We start from the raw sequence: 21,238 nt of genomic DNA on the forward strand, positions 1-21,238 counted from the left end.
CCTGAGCAAGTCACTTAACCTTCTTGTGCTCCATCCTGCAGATGAGATGTTAAATCAATGTCCTAGTGTAAGTGACTCTGCATATAATGCACAGTTCATAGCCTACCTCTGTAAAGTGCTTTGTGATGGTGATCCACTATGAAAGGGCTATACAAAAATAAATATATTATTATTATGATGATGTGTGGCAGCTACCATTGATACGTAAGTAAGATAACAGGTAGAAAGACGTGATGCAACTAAAAAGATGCCATGTGATATGTATGTATTATCTATACGCCCAGTCAGCGGGTGCTCTATTGCAATCGCTAGCATGTAAATAATGGCGCCACGGGGATTACTTTCAAATCAAAGAGCTTCAGTTTTCTGTCGGTCACATGGCCTGTACGGACATTTACAACACACTTCATTTATGATCATTTCAAAGAATGCCGCGCAAAAGGAATTTTGCAAGAACTAAATAGGCGGTTGGTTTGTTTTGTGCGAAACCTGTAAATTACGTAAATTATAGCAATAGTGTGTGGCCAAAACCATATATATGATTCACTATTTAAAAGTGCTGGCGGCAGTATGTGCATGTAAACCAGTCGATAACAAACGGCGTCTGCCAAATAAATAAAGACAGTATTTGGCTTACAATGTTGGCAATCATATAATAGCACAAGAAGCTGAGATAACCCAGTCCAGCACAGAAAGAGTGCAGTGGCAAACCCAACCTTACATTATTATTATGTATTAACCATTTACAGCTACATGCAGTGCACAATTATTGTGAGCTTAAGATACAGAGACGGCTGTACACTTGGTGTGATGACGTCATTGTGAGTCGAAACAAAGCGCCTCCGCGCTTTCAGCACCACACACTCTCACTCAGTCAGTGGACAGCTCCTTCCTCAAAACTAAAGGATTGATTGAGGATCACAGCCGATGGAAAAAAGAGCACAAACGATACTAAAGGAGATAAAGCAAAAGCCTTTTTCAAGAGACGAACCTGTTGAAAAACGAAGCTTGCATTTCGGGTTTTAAAATATAATCCATATCGAAATTAACACAAGTGTAAAAACCTGGATTTTTATTTTTATTTTGTATGTATCGATACAATAAATATTTTAAATGCTAACTTTGCAGTTAATTGACATACTGCTACAGTTTGTAGAGTGGTGTTCAAATTCCAGCATGGATTGCTTTAAATGGGACCGTGCATAAGGTATTGCTTTTACCTCTGCTGTGTTGGATATTTGCATTTATTTCTGCATGTATTTATATTAATTATTAGCTACTTCATGCATTTTACAAGAGTGCTCTGCATTGTATAAGTACAACAGTGCTCTTGTCTGTGAAAAACTGTGTGTGTGTGTGTGTGTGTGTGTGTGTGTGTATGTATATATATATGTGTGTGTGTGTGTGTGTGTGTGTGTGTGTGTGTGTGTATATATATATATATATATATATATATATATATATATATATATATATATAATTTTTTTAATTGTTTTTGCTGATTTTATTTAGCAATTTTTATATAGCGCTTCAAATACAGTATTTTGTCAACTTAAATGTACCGTCTAACAGATCAGTCAAATCGTTTAAGGCATACATGAAAGGTTGAAACATCGGCTATGCTCTTTTGTTCCTGGGTTCTTATATTGCTCACATCATTAGAAACTCAGGATACCTATTTCTATGAGACAATAATATACAATATAAAGACACGACAAAAAGATGTAAGAATATACTAAGAGAAAACATTAAAAATCCGTTCAAGTCAAGTACCTTGATCAATTTCAAAATGCTCTTGAGCTTTCAGGAGGTAGCTGCAAACTGCAGAATTTTGCACCGTTTCAGAGTGAAAGACTTTTAACGGTGTGCACAATACGAAGCGTGTTCTTATTTTTAATATTATGCAACATACATTTATAAATCCTCGTCTGCCACACCTATCATACCCCCACGATCTATCCATACAGCTATAATGAGCAGAAATATTTATTCTTCCAAGCGCTTTATACATTATGTATATACATATAAATTCAGCATATTATATGAATGAATAAGTATTTTCAAATCCAACTGATGTGCCGAAGAACGAAACACACGTCTGGTGGTCTAGACAATGCGATTACTTCTCTTCGCAGACCACGAAAACAAGAGCAATAAAACCTGTGAAGTGGAGTGTATTGATTATTGAATTGGAGGGGTGGTTGTCCCTTGAAGTCTTGACACAGTCTAGTGGTTGGTACAGGATGAATTGATTGCTGCAGTTTTCAATCTTACTACTTCAATCCTTCTTTTAAGTACCCCCAAAATACCTTTATTCCTGCATGAGATAATGGTAGCTAATACCAAGAAACAGAATATATTATTATTATTATTATTATTATTATTATTATTATTATTATTATTATTATTATTATTTATTTAAAAAAATGTTTGATTACTTTTGCTACAGGACTACAGCTTTCTTTTGAAATAAGGATCATAACCATCACCCAGAATGGATCCAACACCTGAATATTCCCTCTTCCTGGAAAGGATCTTGGAAGAGCTAGACACAAAGCACAGCAGTGTTTCTTATCAGGATCTGTGTAAATCCCTGTGTGCCAGGTTTGATTTGGCACACCTGGCAAAACTAAGGAGCCTTCTGTTTTATACAGCTTGCTTGGACCCCAGTTTCCCTGCAACCTTGTTTAAAGATAAGATGAGGTGCTCAATGGACAACCAGCAATCCAAGAAGATAATGGTCGCAGCAGACATTGTCACCATGTTTAACTTGATTCGAATGAATGACCAGGAAGCCAAGGAAAAATTACCCCATGCACAGCGGCCCAAATTCCATAAACATCAATCTATCGAATCATGTCGGTCAGACTCTGAAATATGCAAATATTCGGACTGCGTAACAAACTGCGATTTGTTAGATGCCATGGAGCACTCAAGCTCCCGCACGTCACCATGTCCCAAATCAAACTGCAGCAACTCAAAGCAGTTCATTCCAACCTCTGATCCAAACTTCTTGCTGGGAGTTAATAAGGAAATTAAATGCAGGGCTGCTTCACTTGACCGGCTTCAGATGCTGCATCAGTTTTCAAACAGCAGTCCTCCACCTTGTGAAATGCAGAGCACCTACTTTCCAATGGACATCGACAGCGAATCCACAGATCAGGACTCATTGCATATGAATTTGGGGATTAAGGAGACTTTTATTTCAAATGCGGAGCCTTTTACAGTACACTCCTGTGTGCAGAAGAGAACTATATTCAAGGAAGACTTCCACAATCTTGCTGCATTTACACCACAGGTCCTCACTACAGATTCGCAGCCGAGTGATAAAGGGGTGGGAGGGCACAACAGGAGAGAGACCCATAAGCCAGCTACTTTTTTTAATCACAGTTTTGAACTGCCATATAGCAATCCCTACTTTGAGCCCATAAGCTCCCCCGTACAAGAGAAAAGACGAGCAAAACATGAAAGTTTGGATGATCTGCAAACATCCACTTATTTTGGACCCACCACTGTGATGGAAGCCCCGAACCTAAGAAGACCATCAACAAGGCAGAGCAGACAAACAGCCTGGCCCGTCAAAAGTTTGAGTCTGAACACAGAAGAAGGACCCAATTTTGAAGAATCTTTTTTTAACGGAAAGCAGTCAAAAGATAACCATCGTCTGAATGTCAGCAACATAGAAAAGGGCCAGCATTACCAATGCTCCAAAGAGCAAACAGCAATTTCTCCATCAGGGTTTGGTATCAAATCCAACGGTCAAAAAACAAAAGAATTGAGTTCCAAGTCTAGCGGTCCTTCTGTGGAAAAGAGAGACGGCATGAAAAGGTTTAAAGACAAAAGTATGAATTGTACATCTTCGCAGGCAGTGGATATAGACAACACTTCAAGTGTAGGGACACAAACCGATCAACCTGACCAGAGAAAGAGGAAGGAGTTTTCTAACACAAATACAAAGTATGGAGAAAGGCACACTTTCATGCATTCTGAGGAGGATTCAGAAGTGGTCAGTGATGATATCAGTGATATATTTCGATTCCTGGATGACATGAGTGTTTCTGGCTCTACTGTTATCCAGTCATCCCGTTACAACAGCAATGGGTCCCTCTCTCAAGTGACAAGATCAGAAGGAGATAGTTCACCTGAGCACAACATGGTCGCAAAATACAGCAAAAAGTTTGACAAATTATTTTATTCACAAGAAAGTTCAGATGATGATCTGAAGGCCAGTGTGTGCAAACTGGTCCTCAGAGTAGGAGAGATAGAGAAGAAACTTGAGAGTCTTTCTGGGGTTCGAGATGAGATCTCTCAGGTTCTTTCCAAGCTGAATAAGCTGGATGAAAAGATCCAAGAGCCGGAAACAAACAACAAGCAAAATGAACTGGCCAGTGAAGATCATTCAGATAATAATGTCTCACCAAGAATCTTCCAGTGCCATACCACTGGCCATGCCAACAAACAGGACAACAACCCGGAATGGTGTTCAGATGTCAGTGGGACTAATAGTGAAAGTTTAAGGGTTAAAGCTTTGAAAAAGAGTTTATTTACCAGAAGGTCGTCCAGATCCTTAACGGAGGAGAACAGTGCTACAGAGTCTAAAATTGCGAGCATCTCCAATTCTCCGAGGGACTGGAGAGCTACCTCTTATTCCATCTCAGCCAGCGAGGAGATGAAGGAAAAGGAGAGAGAATGCAAGGAGCGGCACAGGAAGTCCAAAGAGGTAATTTTTATTTTTGGTTTTGATGTTAAAACAGGCAATGCATACCAGACACCCTGAAAAAGAGATTACTTTTGGATGTATTAATCCTATTAGTAATAAACCTAGTTTTTTTTTCCACAGTCTCATTGCAGTTTAAACAAAAATCTATGTGGAGCCTAATGTTTTTAATTTTGGGTTGTGAAACTCCAGTCTTTGGAAATACCTTGCATTTCACAAACAGCGATTACAGGCACTACTTGTCCCATATAGTGTTCCCTAATCACTGTCCAAAAATGTGATCAGGGTTCAAGAATAGCTTCTATATTTGGTCTTCCATCACTTAACATTGTTCAAAATCTTAGAATAAAAGTCTGGGTTGATATCCAGACCTGGAACCTGGGACACCGACACACAAAAATATACCAAGCCAGAGTTAATAAAATTGGAGTCTATTTTAATGATCTAAACATAACCTGATAAAAAACAAAACAAGCAAAACTGTCACTCTTTAACGCTAATAATCCCTCAATTGCGATAAATTGTTGTAAAAATGCCTGCAATGTATTCCATTTAGATAGTCATAGGCAGCAACTACATTACACTAATCTTAAAGACAACCGCCCCCACCCCCCCCAAAATAATTTGTATTTATTTATTTAATTTTTACATTAACCAGCTGTCTGGTGCTAGTCTGATATCGTTATGACCATCTGAAAATCAACGAGCGCAGCAGTCAGCGGATGTGTTTTTTTCTTTGCCATGTGCTGTGGTGCTCTTTAAGATACAGACTGCAGTGTTTTCACAGACTGCACCACCAGTTATCAAGCACCCCCAGGATAAACACAGAGTGAGGAAATGTCAGCTCACTGTGGAAGTAGCAGCACTGATAAGCCCAACAGAGCCAATGTCAATTTGAACGTTCTGACCTGTACAGAGATACAAACCTCTTTTAAACAAGGGTTAGGCATAGCATTGAGTAATTCTGACAGAATGTGCAAATTTTTGTTTTGTCCTCCTAATTCCACTGCATCTACAGTATAACACCTTATTGCAATCTTGTGTTGTCTTCATATAGATCTTTTTATTTTCCAGCGCTGGATTACTGAGAACTTGACACTCGTTTTTCTCACGGCTTACATATGGATTTTCTTACAAAATGTTTTCAGTTAATTTCGTTTTCATAAGGTTTTCATATTGCTCCCCCTTCAAATCGCTCTCTCCATAAGTAACATGCCTACCGTGCTTCATATGTGTGTCTCTGATGGCACTCCTCTGCACCTATTATGCCATTTGTATCAGTCACAGTCAATCTATCCATACACATATCTTTGAAAACAGTTTTTCATTGCAGGCTATTTAATATCAATTTGCCCAGCCCCTGAAACTATTTTTCCAGCTTAGATTTCTGCAGATATTATGCACTGCAATGCAAGATATTCCCCGACGGTTTCACTTTTGGCGCCCTGCCCAGATGGCATACGGCCAACCAGCAGTGTATGCCAGCCTGCCTGCTGCTCCGCTCCCAGCTTGCCCTCAGCATCCAGGGGACCAAGTGCTCTACATACCACCTCTACAGAACACCACGCAACCTTCAACCTTCATTACTGTATTTACATTTCCTGTAAAGAAATCTCTGCTCTGATCTTCAGAGAAATTATACAGTACATTTGACTTTATTCACCTATTTACAGAAACATAGGGCCCAATTCACAGAGCTTTACCTCCATGTTAAATGATTAAGTGCAGCTTTCTGATCGTGAAACATTTCCATTGTTGGTTTATTCAGCAACAACCACGACTTAGTCATAAAATAGAAGCACTACAAAGAATCACTCGTAAATGTTTAGACAGTCTCTATCAGTGTCTTCATGTCATGTGCTGTATCTTATGAAGACATTGACAAAAACTTTTTATTTTTTTTAAAGAAGTCTAATAAATAGAAATCCACCAGAACACACAGTACTTTGTAAAGCATTATTTATTGAGTTCAAGTTTTGTAGGGGGCATACGTTGTTTCTTCCTCTCTCACTCTCTCAATAGAGCTTTCCCTTGATTTATCCAACACCTGATTATCTCAACACATTCCAGTCACCACATACAGAATAAACATATGCAATCTCACCGTGATTATCAGAACATAAACATGCTTTTTACTTTGGTATTGCAATTTAACACTCTTTAAAAGGCAAGCTGGACTATGAGTTTGTGAGCCAGTTATGTAGAGTTGTGTGGTGGATTGGTGATGTGTACCATCAACATTGTTTCACATGAAATTAAATACAACTTCCATTTGTGAAATGCCTATACCCTTTCACCACCTTGTTTACCATCATCATTGGGAAATAAGAGAGTCACAACATCCGGCAAGAAATAAAGCAGCTCTCTTCATATTGGCAATAATCAGTACTGACCCTGCTCAAGTCTGTAGCCTCACCAGATCCATTGCATTGGGGCATCATCCAGCACAGGGGGCATTGCTCTAATCAGCCCCCACTGTGGCAAACTGCTTTTGTTCCAGGGGATTGTGTAAGGAATACAAACATAAAAATGGACTTCAGCAGCCTTCACCCACCACAAAAGCCTAAATGTGAAAGACTACCCAATCTCATATCCTTGTTTCTTCTGTAAGCTACAGTATAGCCTTGAGGCAATGCATTATTAATGATGTGCACTTCATACATTCACTTTACACTACAAAGGTGATGATCTGCCGCTGGGCATTCACTGCTCCTGTGCAGCATCTCCTGGTTCACCAGGCCTTCGACTGCCGTGCCTGCAATGGAATAGCTTCTAGCACAGCTGCTGCTGTACAACGGAGGGCTGTCCTGGAAAATCCTGATAACCTGTAATTAAATTTTCTTTCCATAACCTGCCTATGCTTCATATTACCAACCAAACACGATTTTATGATAATTAAACTGGTTGTGGGTTACCAGGTCATTGCAGGACACCCCTCAGTTTAAGATACACGTTCCCCTCAATAATCGGGGAACGTGTATCTTCCACCTCAAATTAACATCTTGGGGGTTCAAAGCATCTCCTATACAGTACATTGGGTTATCAAAAAAATAAGATAATCTTGCAACGCCTTGCTTTTTATAATGCATTTGAGCAAAGCACATTGTCAACTGGTGTTGTTTTTGCACAGGTAACAGGAGCTGTTTTTTACTTTGTCCAAATAGAAAACTACATTAAGTAAATAATTCGGTTTCCCATTGCTTCTCTTGTAAACAACTATCCCTGAGGGCCTCCTTTTCTCATGCTCTCAATCCTTTTTGATCTGTATCTGCAGGCAGACAGGCAGTACGAAATCCCCCAGGCACACAGGTCCTCGAAGCAGCCGAAAGATTCCTACTTGATAGAGCAGGTCTTCAGCCCTCACCCCTTCTCCACATCTGTCAAACCGCACAAGACCAACCCCCTCTACACGGACATGAGGCTGACAGAGATATCAGAGTCCAAGCGACCCCATCCTTCGTGGACAATCGAGGAATACAAACGAAACTCAGGGGAGAAGGGGAAGCTAGCAGTGCTGGATCTGCAAGTGAGTCCCGACACTTATTCTTTTACTTTATACTTTCAAGTGTGCAGCGTTACGATCATGTCATTAATTAAGACTGTTTGCAGGATGTCTAGATGCAGCACAGCATACTGTTGCATGTCAGGCTGCATGTCAAAGTGACAAGAGAAATTAACGTTTGCTGCCTGCTCTCTTTTGGCAGCGGCATTTGTTCTGTCTTATTTGATCTCTACCTGTACATGATTGTCTTTTGACTAACTTGGTTGATACTTGACAGCTATTCATTTATTCACATAAAAGCATTGCAGAGTGAAAAACAATAGGGCTTGGATCAATAACTCATTAGGACCGATTGCTTTTAGCCCTTCCTCCTAACTAATCAAACACATTGGTGTTTTATTTTTTACTCAGGTATTACATTCAGGGATAGATCTTTTTAACTAGTGTAAAATTACAAAGGCAGTAACCAATAAGTTTGAAAACAATTATACTTAATTAAAATCTGTTTTAAAAAAAGCATTCCTGTGACAGCATTTAACAGGATTAGTCTAAAGAAACTTAACTCTTTTTCCCTCAAAATCAGATTTTAGACAAAGAAAACAAAGCACCCAGTATAGTTTAATCTGCGGAAATGAAAAACGAAATGGGAAATGAATAAATGCTAGCAAGTTTGTAAAATAGCTTCTGTAGAATATATATATATATATATATATATATATATATATATATATATATATATATATATATATATATATATATATATATATATATATATATATATATATATATAAGCATACCCATACAGTCATTATATGCCAGTATTATGTATTTTATTAGCACATTATATTCTCCTCACTTTTATTGTTATCAGGCATGACTATCCATTATGGCCATCTTCAGAAACATAGATTTCTAATGTACACGATAGGCTTTGATGGATCTTAACAGACATCAGTAAAATTAGCATTCACTCCTCAAAACAAGAGATTGCAATAATCATCCACCAAGCTCTATCTGTTAAAGCCACTTAGTTCTCAACTAGCAGAGGAGCTCCACTGAAATTGCATAGCCATTATTCCCATGAAACTGCCGTTCTGCTCTGCCCTAGCATGCAATATAGCTAAGCGATCCAGACGGTAAATTGAAAGTGACAAAATGACCAGTGTCTGAAGATTACAGCGCCTGGCCCTTTGCCATCGTTGCTATTATACAGCATTGTCATCAAAATTACATATTTGAAATGGTCCCATCCTCTTTTAACCTCTCATGCTCTGTAACAGGTTTCCAGGTTTGGTAATGCAAATTACCTGAGCCACAGCAAAAGGGATTTACCTGAAAATGAGTTGGCTACGAACACAATAGACTAATTATATTGTAAGCAAGACAGGGATATGAAAAAAGCTTGCTTTAACAAAATAGTTCTGGATGCACAAAATTCTGGATATTGACTTTCCTCAGCAAAGCCACAGGCCAGCTTGAGATTTATAGCCCTATCACTGAGGCACGGTTGAATTCGAGAAGGGCTATTCTTCTATTTACCAAGTAACAATATGGATTAATTGTTCCACTTGAAAACAAAAAGAAAATGTTTTAAAAACAGAACCAATAATGCATAAGCTCTCTATCTGTCATGAATCAGAAACTTCCAAGGACGGTGTTTTTTTTTTCATTGCAGATGGTGACAATATTTGTTGCATGTGGTACAAGTTTGAGAACAGGACCAAATGGCAATCTTACAAATCATCTGTGTCAGGCACTGTTTTTTTTATAAGATATCTGCAGAAAGTATATTGTATATTGCACTTTTAGGTTAGACATGGGAGATTCATTAGCACACTGCCTGTGAATGACCTGCTCATAGACAATCTACCAAATCCTGAAGGAATGAAAGGTTCAAAGGCATACATCAAATAAGATCAGTACTCACACCTTACATGAGTTATCACCTTTCAGTCTGGGTTTTCCCAGAAATAACTTTCATCCTCACAAATCTGTTCTCAGAACAAAAAGAAAAGCTCACTTGTATTACTTATTGATTGCTAGAAAGGTCTCCAGTTGATGTCAGTGCTGTAACAGCTAATAACGCTGGAATACTGATTCATGATTTAGCTGTTTTGCTGGAGTAGAACTTCATGAATTATCATTCAGACAGGGACCTTCAGTAATAATGCACCATGAAGTTGGAAGCTACAGGGAGTTGGAAAGCCATGTGGAAATACAAAATGAAGCGCACAACTCAGACCCAGAATGGTTCCGGTTACAGGTTTATTATTTAGAGTTAGGGCTTGAGACTTGAACTACACTACTGCAATTGGTTACCCATATTAATTTTCTGATATGGCTTCCCAGCATTTTGGAATCCAAATGTCTGTATATCTGATTCATATTCTGAAATAGGGGCCTCAAGTACAACTTCTTTGTTGGTTCGACCTCGTTGGTAATTTCACTTTCAGAAGAAACGGCTTCACTTGATGTCTCTCCTTCCACAATCACCTGACTCACTCAGAGTTTTCTTCCTTTTCCATTTCAGACTCAAGAATCTTTAAATCCAAACAATTTAGAGTTCTGGATGGAGGACATTTACACACCAGGCTACGATTCATTACTCAAGCGCAAGGAGGCTGAGTTCAGGAGAGCGAAGGTTTGTAAGATTGGAGCTCTGATCGCAGCGGCAGTCTGCACTGTTATCTTGGTCATAGTGGTCCCAATTTGCACTATGAAATCATAACATGTAAAAGTTGTTGTATTATATACAACTGAAATGTTATTCTTAAAACCAATTTAACAAAAAATATATAAATATATGTAGCAGTGGGTTGACAAGAAAACTGTGTCAAGATTTTCGTAAACAGTGCTCACAGAGGATATGTACATTTCATTGTCAATTTTTTCAATTTAAAGATGTATCAGGTTGATTTTATTTTGAGAATAAATTTGAGGTTTATTTTCTATTCTAATTTTTCTATTATATTACTTTAGCTAAAGAATATCAAGTGTTCGAAACATGGTCAGGATTTGTTCTTTAAATCTGGTTCTTTAATTTTTGAGTGCAGAAAAGGGACTGGCGTGGCTTCAGAAGGATTTATTGTTGTGTTGAAGGAAACACTTTTAAAGTACATACAAAATAAGTTAATTGAGGAATATAAATGCAATTTAAAACATCCTGTGCCAAGGTCACAAAGTTGACAAGCTCTCTCTCTCTCTCTCTCTCTCTCTCTCTCTCTCTCTCTCTCTCTCTCTCTCTCTCTATCTATAGATATATATATATATATATATATATATATATATATATATATATATATATATAGAGATATATATATAGATAGAGCGAGAGAGAGAGAGAGAGAGAGAGAGAGAGAGAGAGAATGTATAGGATTCTATTTTCCACTAGCCATAAAATATAGTACTCCCAATCTCTGATACATTAGTTGTCTTCAATATACATCTAAACCATCCAAACTTAAGAACACCATACAAAATGCATTCTATTGTAGTGGAGAACAGATATGTCAGGGGACTGTCATTAAGACAGTGAATAAATCAGAATTATAACACTGCTATTGCAATATCTGTTGTATCTGTTGTACTACTGAGTAACAGAGCCTTGTCTGTAAAGCAGTAAAAGCACTGATGTCTAATTTACCAGTTGCTAATTATTGATAAATAGGGTTTGTATTATATAGTGTCACTATAGTGTTTATTTATTTCAGGCTTGAGTTGAAACACTAACAGATGCAGTGCAGTGCAACGAGGTTATAAATGTTTTGCGGGTAAACCAGTACTGTGTATACAGAATGGAAAACACAGTTATACATGGATTACTTTATTGATTTATGATCCATTAAAATAATAGTAATAACATAAAAAATAACCACAGGGTCTATTTTAATGACGTAATCTGTGGCAGAACTAAATCCCGCCACCTCTTGATTCTATATAAACCCCACAGGTGTTTTCAGGTTGATACATTGTCCCTGCATAATACCCTTGAATACAATAAAAGGACAATGCAAACAGGTTGTGATGGAAGTTTAGGAGTTTTAGGTCATATTCAGAGCTGTGATTGTGTAGATTTTTGAAGTGTTGGGTACTTACTGGCTGTCGTAGATCTATCTCTATTACTTTGTTATCCACTTCTTGTCTGCTAACAATGCTCCTGCCCTGGTGCTCAGTAGAACCCTGCTTCCAGTCAACCAGGCAGTGAAAGTGTCACCACATAGCTGTCCAGCCCCTTGAGTAACGTGGTATTAAGCTCTTCAAACTCAGCCTGCCGATATGTAATCTCTTCAACGGCCTAAGAAACAATAATTGCTGCCAATCTAAAACGTCCCCTTCAATGTCAGTGTTCCGATGACATCTTCATTAGCATCTCTCTACACAGCGGTGCATGTAGCTGAACTGACTGACCTTGGATACAGGCATCAATTACTGATTGCTTTTGATTGTAATAAGTTTACAAAAACCTTGTGATCAGTCTTGTGACCCTGCCTTTAATATATAAACTGTGATCCATTGCATACTGTAGTCTTTTATAAATAATTTCAGAGTTAATACAAATGCATTATGTAAGCACTGGTGTAACGATATTAGAGTATTAAAACATTACTGTTCTGACTGTTTGTCTGTGTACTTCTCTTTTGTGTTTTTTTTGTTGCATTGTCTACACATTGACGAAAAGATCCAGAGTCAGGTTCACAAATATATTCTGGAGAGCAAATGTCCACAGTTTTTTTTATTCTTGCGGTGTTTGGTGGAAAATTGGAGCACAGAGTTTTGCTCTCTATTCCAGTCCACATTCACATAAATCTCCTATTTTATTATATTCTAAATCTCCTACATTATAAAACTGCTGTTATCTCTCCATCAAAAGTTTATATAGGATCCAGAACTTGGAATCTTACTTTCTATCAATCATGATCTGAAATTTCTAAAGTAAGCTGTAAAGAATTACTTCCACTAGTTCTGGAAGTCAGTTAGAGCTGTATGTGGAAATGTTGGTCTAGAAATGTTAATCATTTAGAAAGTAATGGAATGTAAAATTAAATCAATAGATTTAGTTACACAACAGAAATCAGGCTTACTTGATATAATTTTCCTACAAATAGATCTGTTAATGAACCAGAATAATATCATAAAAAAACAGGAATGCTTTAGCATACAATGCATCTATTAATATTTTAAAAAGTAGGTAAGAATTTCAGGACATTAACAAATATTAATTCTGCCTTTAACGTTTATATAAATGTATTGAAATGGAAATGTATGCAGTGAGAATAATGCTCTCTGCAAGTTATTAGTTTTTGCTTGCTGTGGGGCAAACCTGTTTAGAATGATGAAAGGCAAGACAGGACTACAGTTGTCTTCACGCTTTGCAGAACTACAAACTCACCACAGGGTTTATAGCAATAGGGCTCTTTGTCTACCACTGTGTATTGAATTAACCACATGCAAACTTTATCCTATCCAACCATAGTGCCCTGTATACACATGCCCCGCCTCTTCCTAAAACTTAATTGTTCCCAGTAACCTCCCTGACAAGTATAAACTTAATTTGCACATCCCATTCAAATGTAATGGCCAAAAAAGGTTCAGTGGTTTCTTTCTAACAAGAAGATTCATGTGTGTCTTCGACATCATAAAAAAAAAAGAAAAAGAAACAGTTGATAGTTTATATTACTAGTACAGAGAGTATCTCATCATCATGACCTGTGGAATATAACGTTGGGCTCATTCCAAGAACAACTCATTCTATCAATCAACGCTGACCCGAGGGGACCCCTTGGAAATCAGCAGTCAGTGAAACTCAGAAAGCTGTCTCCGGATAAGAATAAAAATACAGTACACATCCAGCAGAGCCCTCCTTTAGAGTCATAGAGGTATCAGTTCAAATCTGGGGGAGGTCTCATTAGAATTAGGGCTGTCTGAAGTATGTAAGTGTGTGCGTTTATCTGTGAAACCGATGCTGAAATACCACATATACCACGTAGAACTGTTTATTTTTAATTATAAAACTAGTTTGCATATTCTCATAGGCAAAGCCTCAGTACTTAGTAGCAGGCAGCCAATTTGAAAGATTAAATACATTGCTTTCACCAGCTGCAATTGTATTTCTTTTTTTATATCATTAAGAGGTGAAATAGTTCATGTGACAGGTTGCAATTTGATATTAAATTTTTTATCAGCTACCGACATTCTTTTGAACACTAAGCCAGCACCAAAACCACTGAGACACTGAGACTGGAAACAGACAGCAACAGTTTGGAACTGGAGTAACATCAATAGCTTTAAACTGTGGATCTGATGGCTGGAGAGCTGGTGAAAACCACAGGAAGCAGGGAAAATGTATCTGAGAAATGAACAGCCATGCTGGCCCAATACGGGAAACCAACTCTTGAGATCTCATTCATCTGCTGGCGTGGTTGGGAGGTCAGCACAAGGGCTGAGTGGAGGGCTCCTCTGCTACAAACCTGATGCAGAATGAGTGCAGCTCTCAGAGCGAACTGTCTGCTCTTGACCAAGATTCCATCAGCCACAGGGCCTTAAGAGGTTGTGAATTCTCAAACATGCCTGGCAAGTTGTATGTGCAATTTAATCACTCACTAGATGTGAATTCCAGAGCAGGGATGCAGATGGGGCTACTTTAACCGACTAGACAGCAAGGTTTCTCAGAATACGTTTACTTTTAAAAGAAACCTTTTCTTTGAAATGAGTAGAGCAATTACAATACACTAACACAATCCCATTTGAATCAAAGGAAAAAAAAAAAAAAACATATAAACATATAAATATAAACATTTTCTCCCTACAAGACAGTTAAGATTATTTTTGTGCTGAACAGGTGTGTACCGTCACTACCCAGACAGATTTACAGGTTTGCTGGAGGAAGCCTACTTTTGAGGGGGGACTAGTATTTTTTTTTTTAGACAGACTCTATCTAGGCATAGTAGCTTCCGCTAAAAAACAATAATAAAAGCTTTCTGAACTGTCACTCATATTCCACTCAAACTTCAAAAAACTCTGGGAGCCAGTAAAGTGAATATGGCTGTAAATGCACAAAGCAAACATTGCAGAGCAAATGTCCAGTAAACAGCAATCCAGCAGCTACTCAAAGATATAATCTCCTATTAAATATTTATGAAGCTGCAGACACAAATCATATAATTGCAGTCCAAGTCACCAAACACACCGACCAATTAGAGAGATTTAATTAACAGGAACATTTGCGAGCAATTAGCTGCAATCTACGTGACAGTTAAAACCTGGAAGCTCATTTACATGGGAAACATTTCAAGAGAAGGTAATTAATTCACATCACTGTGCTTAAAATAAAAACCTCCTGTATACATGTTCATGAAACTTAAGCCTGTTTAGCTAATCAGGCAATAACAATACATGTTTTAATAATTCTACAATATAAACAGTACAGAAAACACTATTTCACATCTCCAGTTGTGATCTGTGTTCTTTAGATATTATAAACAAGATGCCCTGTTCGAATCCCAGCTCAGCTATTATTATTATTATTATTATTATTATTATTATTATTATTATTATTATTATTATTGAAGCTTCTGTTTCGCACCCCATAGTGTTAATGCCTTGAAATCTTTTTGCCCATCTTCTGGTGCTCCAATAGGCTCCACTGCTCAGCTGTGATTTTGTATACCAGCAGCATGGCTTGTTAGAGGTACTCCATCGCCACTCTGGGCACGTAACATGTGTAAAACATTTTTTATTTGACATTTAACCAGTTACAGTATCTATAGCTATATGGGGCACAAGGTGTGTGGGAAACTATTGCCGTTCGGCTCAAGGTCAAATAATAAAAGTCAGCAGCGCCTGTTTTGTGACATTTTTCACTACATGAGAAGACAATATTTTATCATTAGTTTTTTTTTGCAAAGTTTCTATTCTATTTTCCAAAGGAAAGGTACTTTTTCCATTTAATTTTAAAAAAAAAGTACATCAGCAAATTATTGGGAAGAACGTAAGATTGGTTTATTGGTGATGAAATGGGTTTTCATTTCTTTAGGGTAGATAAGAAAACTAATCAGAAAGCTGTCTTGTTATCTGCCAGAAAACCTTTCTTCATTGCATTCATTTATTAACCCTACTGGTAATATCACATTGTATGTCCACCAGGCATCGGATGGCATATTTAATATTATTTAATCACTCATCGGTGGAGTGCTATGGTCTGAATAGCTCCAGTACAATTAGACAATTATATTTTACTGTAATTACATGTACTGTTTGATGTAACAAAGGTGTAAGTACAGTGAAACTGCAGAGTAGACAGGGATGGAAATAGATCCATTCTTGGTTTTACTATGAGTTTAACAGAACACACCCGCGCTTGTCATCTGTACACTGTAGCTAATCAGGCTCATTTTACAACCTGGAATGGGAGGAGTCTATGTAATAGGAGTCTTAATACCCTTCTCCACTTGCGCATCTCCACTGGCACATTGCCATCCCTGGAAGGGTAGGTAAGTTAGCTATATTTTAAAGTGTATCCATTTTGATTCCATCAGTTCAAAATAACAATACAAAAACTCAAACTGCACGAGACAATATATACCCAATACATACCAGTAAGCTTAAAGTAAAGAGCTTTCGACTACAGGTACAATCATTCTACGTTGTGAGTGGTGTGTTTTCTAATTCTGAATAGTCACAGCGGGTTTGGTCTTCCAGGAATATCAGTAGTGCAGGAAGGTTAAACAGTACCCCTGCCCATGTTACGAGTGATCTGTGAACAGATCAGTTGCCCCCGGATTCAACCTCGACCAAAATTCAGCCTCTGCAAAATATGAAGGGCAAGCAAAGTGCACCTCTACATTGATAAAAATCAGCTTCATGAAATATTATACACGGAAATAAATACAAAGAAAACATGCTGTTCATCTCAATGATACCTATTGTCAAATGTCCGTAGACCTTTCCAAATTTAATAAATGTTGATGCCTTTTCAGGCACACTTACAATGATTACTCATGGTAACTGCAGGCTTTTCCAGGGTCATTGAATATGCTTTGCTATGCATCTCTAGCATGATAAATTGTATGCGACTATACAAATGGCCACCAATCGAAATACTGTTGTAAACATATGCTTTTGCAAATGGAATGCCATGAGGTTACATTGCTGTGGAATCTTGAGATGCCTGTTAGCCAAAAGGTGTCATTCAAATGTAAACTGTATTGTATTGCAGCTTATGATATAGCAACGACCGCCGCTGCATACAAATTTGGAAAAATTTAACAAGCAACCAATTACCAGAGAAAAATGCATTTCTAAATCAGACAGAAATAAGAGATAAGCATGCCTGAAGTTGTACAAAAGATTATGTTCTCCATGCTGGTGGTTAACTCGGCCACATAATGGGTGTATTACTGCACAAGCAGTGCTCCCTGGAGCACTCATTACCTCCGCTTTACGACTGACATATGGTTTTTTATGCAGTTCAATTCCCATTCTGATCGAAGGGCCATTGATTTGCACCTGTTTTTTTTTTGTTTTTTTTGTGATTCGTAGTTTGCCAGCCATGAATTGTTCATGAAGGTCATTCTTTCTTTTCTCTCATATCACTCAACTCTCAAAGCTCATTAATAAAGATAAAACGTGGTCATTAAATTCTGCCTCTAAAACAATTTTATAGACAGCTTACCTAGTTCATTTCCCTTTCAGTTTAATTTGTTTTAGTATTTTGATTTGTGTTTTATTTTATTTGCGCAATTATATATATATATATATATATATATATATATATATATATATATATATATATATATATATATATATATATATATAGACACACACACACACACACACATATATATGGTTTATTCAATCTTTTCAAATGTGACTTGCATGACGATAGTGTCTTAGGGCACGGATAGATTTATTCAATCTTTCCAGAACTGTCGTCATATCATTGCCTAGTTTAGTCTTCTGATTTCCACGAGTGCACCTCATCGCTACGGCATGTACACAAATGGTGAAATGGGCCGCTGTTTCTATTGATGTAAAAAGTTGGAAATGGTTCGAGCTCCTGAAAATCAGACACAAGTTGCCGAACAATTGGGCGTTTCCCGTTGTGGCGAGTTGCTTCACCAATAACGTGCATGTCTTGTATATTGCTGCTTCATTTTCTAACGTGTGCACGGGTGCTGTTCTAATCTAGTTTGACAGTTTATTAAAGTCAGTGTGTCTGTTTATTATCATACAATTACCTATTGCTTTTCTTTTACTTATTCAGTTCATTTTATATTTTGATGCACGTGCGTCATGACAAGTAATAGAATACATATTTATTAATTCATACTGAGTCTGGTGGTAATTCCATATATAGAATTTTTTTGCTTCAATACTTATATCACATGCCAGTACTTGTACGGTATACAGCATTAGTTATAGTATGACAGGCTTTCATCTTATTACAAGCTAGCTTCAGGGTGCTGGCATTTAATTAAGACTCATCTTTGGCTCTTAGTTGACCAGACAGTGCCTGCTTAATGGGCTGCAGTCCTTTTCCTGTTTGATCTGAGGGTGGTTTTCATAGGGTTCATCCTGTGGGCTCTTATCGTCATTGAATTAATTCAGAGAAGAATAGCATTATTTAATTTGTAATGCATCAGTAGCATTATTTTTTTCTTTAGCATTATTTTTTCTTTCCTCAACAAAATCGGATTTTCCGATACATAAATTTGGAAACGGGAAAGTGGAGCGCCAGGTAAAAATAGCTCAATGTTCTTCCTTTAACAGATTTAGCTCTTCTGTCTCCCCAGAGTAAAGATATGTACAATAGACTGTAGACTGTACAGCCTGGATGGAAGCGGGAGCAGTTGTTCAAACATGCCCTCTTTGGAATTGGAGTGATCTTGACATTCAGTTCTGTATTAAAATGCTGTTTTGAATATGAAATCTAATATTTAAACAGCTGTTTGTTCTGGCAATACATTTTAAACAGCATTGTATGGTACAGTATTTGACTTGTTATATAGTGCATGGCTGCAAAATCCTCTTCAGCCACTATGATTCTATCACTAGGATACAGGTCACATAAAAATTACAATAAAAATAAAAAAAGACAAAATGCTTCTATCATCAGGCATGGATTTCATTCCTGAAAAAGGTGTTCAGATTTGTCACCCCACCCACTCTCTCAAAGTGACATAGCATTTCTATAATTCTTACTTAGCTACAGTACATGGGTAGATGGTACCATGATATTAGAACCTTGTCTTTGATTTAGCATATTAGTTTCTGATCTTCAAATGAGTTCCTACTATCTGCTTCTGATTGATGCTCCAATGCAGTTATGATAGCAGTCTCACCCAACACTTTCCACTTAGGTATTAATTACACACTGCTGTTATTAATTACAACAGGATTTCCTTTGAAAACATACTGCATTTTCTTAAAGGCAATATAAACCCAACTTGAATAATGAATAACACTTTGTCAGAAGATCTACTTTTCGTTCTCCTCCAGCATCATGGGGTTTTATCTTTTTTTTTTTAGACATGTGGACCTCAAGTGTTTCCACGGCTATCCAGGGCTATAACAATAATTATGATTACCTATTCTCACATCACATTCACATACACATATCTTCCTACCTTACAATATCTTAAACATTTGCATGTGGATACTCTGAAGTCATGAATAGAATAAAAGTTTTAAAAAGAATCAGATAGGGCTGTGGAGTGCAGGATGCACCCTATAGTCTGGGGATCGTAGATTCGAGTCCAGGCTATGTCACAGCCAACCGTGACCGGGAGTTGATCGGGGGTGACGCACAATTGGCCGAGCACTGCACGGGTAGGGAGGGCTTAGGTCAGCAGGAGAATCCACAGCTCACTGCGCATTGGTGCCCCTTGTGGCTGATAGGGTGCCTGTGGTTCTGCAGTGGAGCTGCCAGATCTGTGTTGAATATGTATACTTGTTGCACTTGATTTTTATTCAAAATGAAACCTTTCAGGAATACCATGCAGTGGTTTCTGGCACATCTTCCACATGACAGGATGATAACCACCACAGCTGTAGACCAGGGCAGAGTTTCAGCCAACTGAGACTTGGCCAGGCTTGATCAGAGCAAGCTTGGGTAAATACCAATAAACCCGAGCTCCCTGCAGTATGGAAGCCAGGTTCAGTGATTGTTATAGATGCCTTGCTGATAAATACTGCAAGAGGCGAAACATGGAGAAAAGCTTTAGAATAGGATATGGTTTTAAAAGTCACTCCGTCTGTTTTTGCAGCTACTGTGCAAAAAAAACCTCCAAAAAAAAACGCAAAAACAAAACCTATTTTTTCATGGAATGTGTAATATTTTCCACTTAAGACCTATAATAAATGTTCTGTTTTGAAAAAGGTGAGTCACACTGTAGACACTAAATACATTTTAATATGTATAAAAGTAAATAATAATTATGTGTCCTAAATTCTTGACACGATATTAACATGTTATACTCTTTCCGGTTTGGCCCGAGTGCTAGGGTTAAAGTCAGTGAATCGATACTCTACAGAATATCTTTAGAATTTACTTTAATTAGAATTGACTTGATGGTTGAACTACACCTCTGCCTATAATTGCATTACGTATCAACTTCAGCACATGGAAACCATTTTGAAAACACAATATTTTAAGTGTTTTTACTCTTTCCTACACTTCTCGGAATCAGTATGTGGGTTAACTGAATTTTCCATGCCAAACCAATGAGGCGAATTTATATACATTAGTCCAAAAATGAGCTATCAAAAGTAGGTTTCTGATTTACTAAGACTAATGAAGTCCCAGAAGAAAATCACTCACATGTTTCTGAGTTTAGATTATGCTGATTACTGTTTTCTATAAAGGGGCACAGTGATACGTATCATCAAGAACCAACAAGCCACATGCGCTTTAGTCATTGGAGAATTCCCTGTCTTGCTGGATTCTCTCATGTTGGTTTTAAGTAAAATACATAGTTACACAGTTAAAGACTTTGACCCAGTTGCATATCTAAAAGGCGCTG

General features: G+C 37.6%; 1 protein-coding gene across 1 annotated transcript; it reads left to right on the forward strand.

Annotated features, from left to right (window-relative positions):
- The first annotated feature begins 2,494 nt into the window (after positions 1-2,494).
- minar1 (membrane integral NOTCH2 associated receptor 1) lies at positions 2,495-10,947 on the forward strand. The gene is made up of 3 exons (XM_041219520.1): positions 2,495-4,720; positions 7,992-8,243; positions 10,750-10,947. The coding sequence occupies exons 1-3, from the start codon at positions 2,495-2,497 to the stop codon at positions 10,945-10,947; spliced, it is 2,676 nt and encodes an 891-aa protein (XP_041075454.1).
- The last annotated feature ends 10,291 nt before the right edge of the window (positions 10,948-21,238 follow it).

This window comes from Polyodon spathula, chromosome 19, assembly GCF_017654505.1.
Source record: "Polyodon spathula isolate WHYD16114869_AA chromosome 19, ASM1765450v1, whole genome shotgun sequence".
Lineage (NCBI taxonomy): Eukaryota > Metazoa > Chordata > Actinopteri > Acipenseriformes > Polyodontidae > Polyodon > Polyodon spathula.

Coding starts and splice junctions, on each gene's coding strand:
- minar1 (XM_041219520.1), top strand. CDS start 2,495: ATGGATCCAACACCTGAATATTCCCTCTTCCTGGAAAGGATCTTGGAA. Junction 4,721..7,991: donor GGCACAGGAAGTCCAAAGAG/GTAATTTTTATT, acceptor CTGTATCTGCAG/GCAGACAGGCAGTACGAAAT. Junction 8,244..10,749: donor TAGCAGTGCTGGATCTGCAA/GTGAGTCCCGAC, acceptor TTTCCATTTCAG/ACTCAAGAATCTTTAAATCC.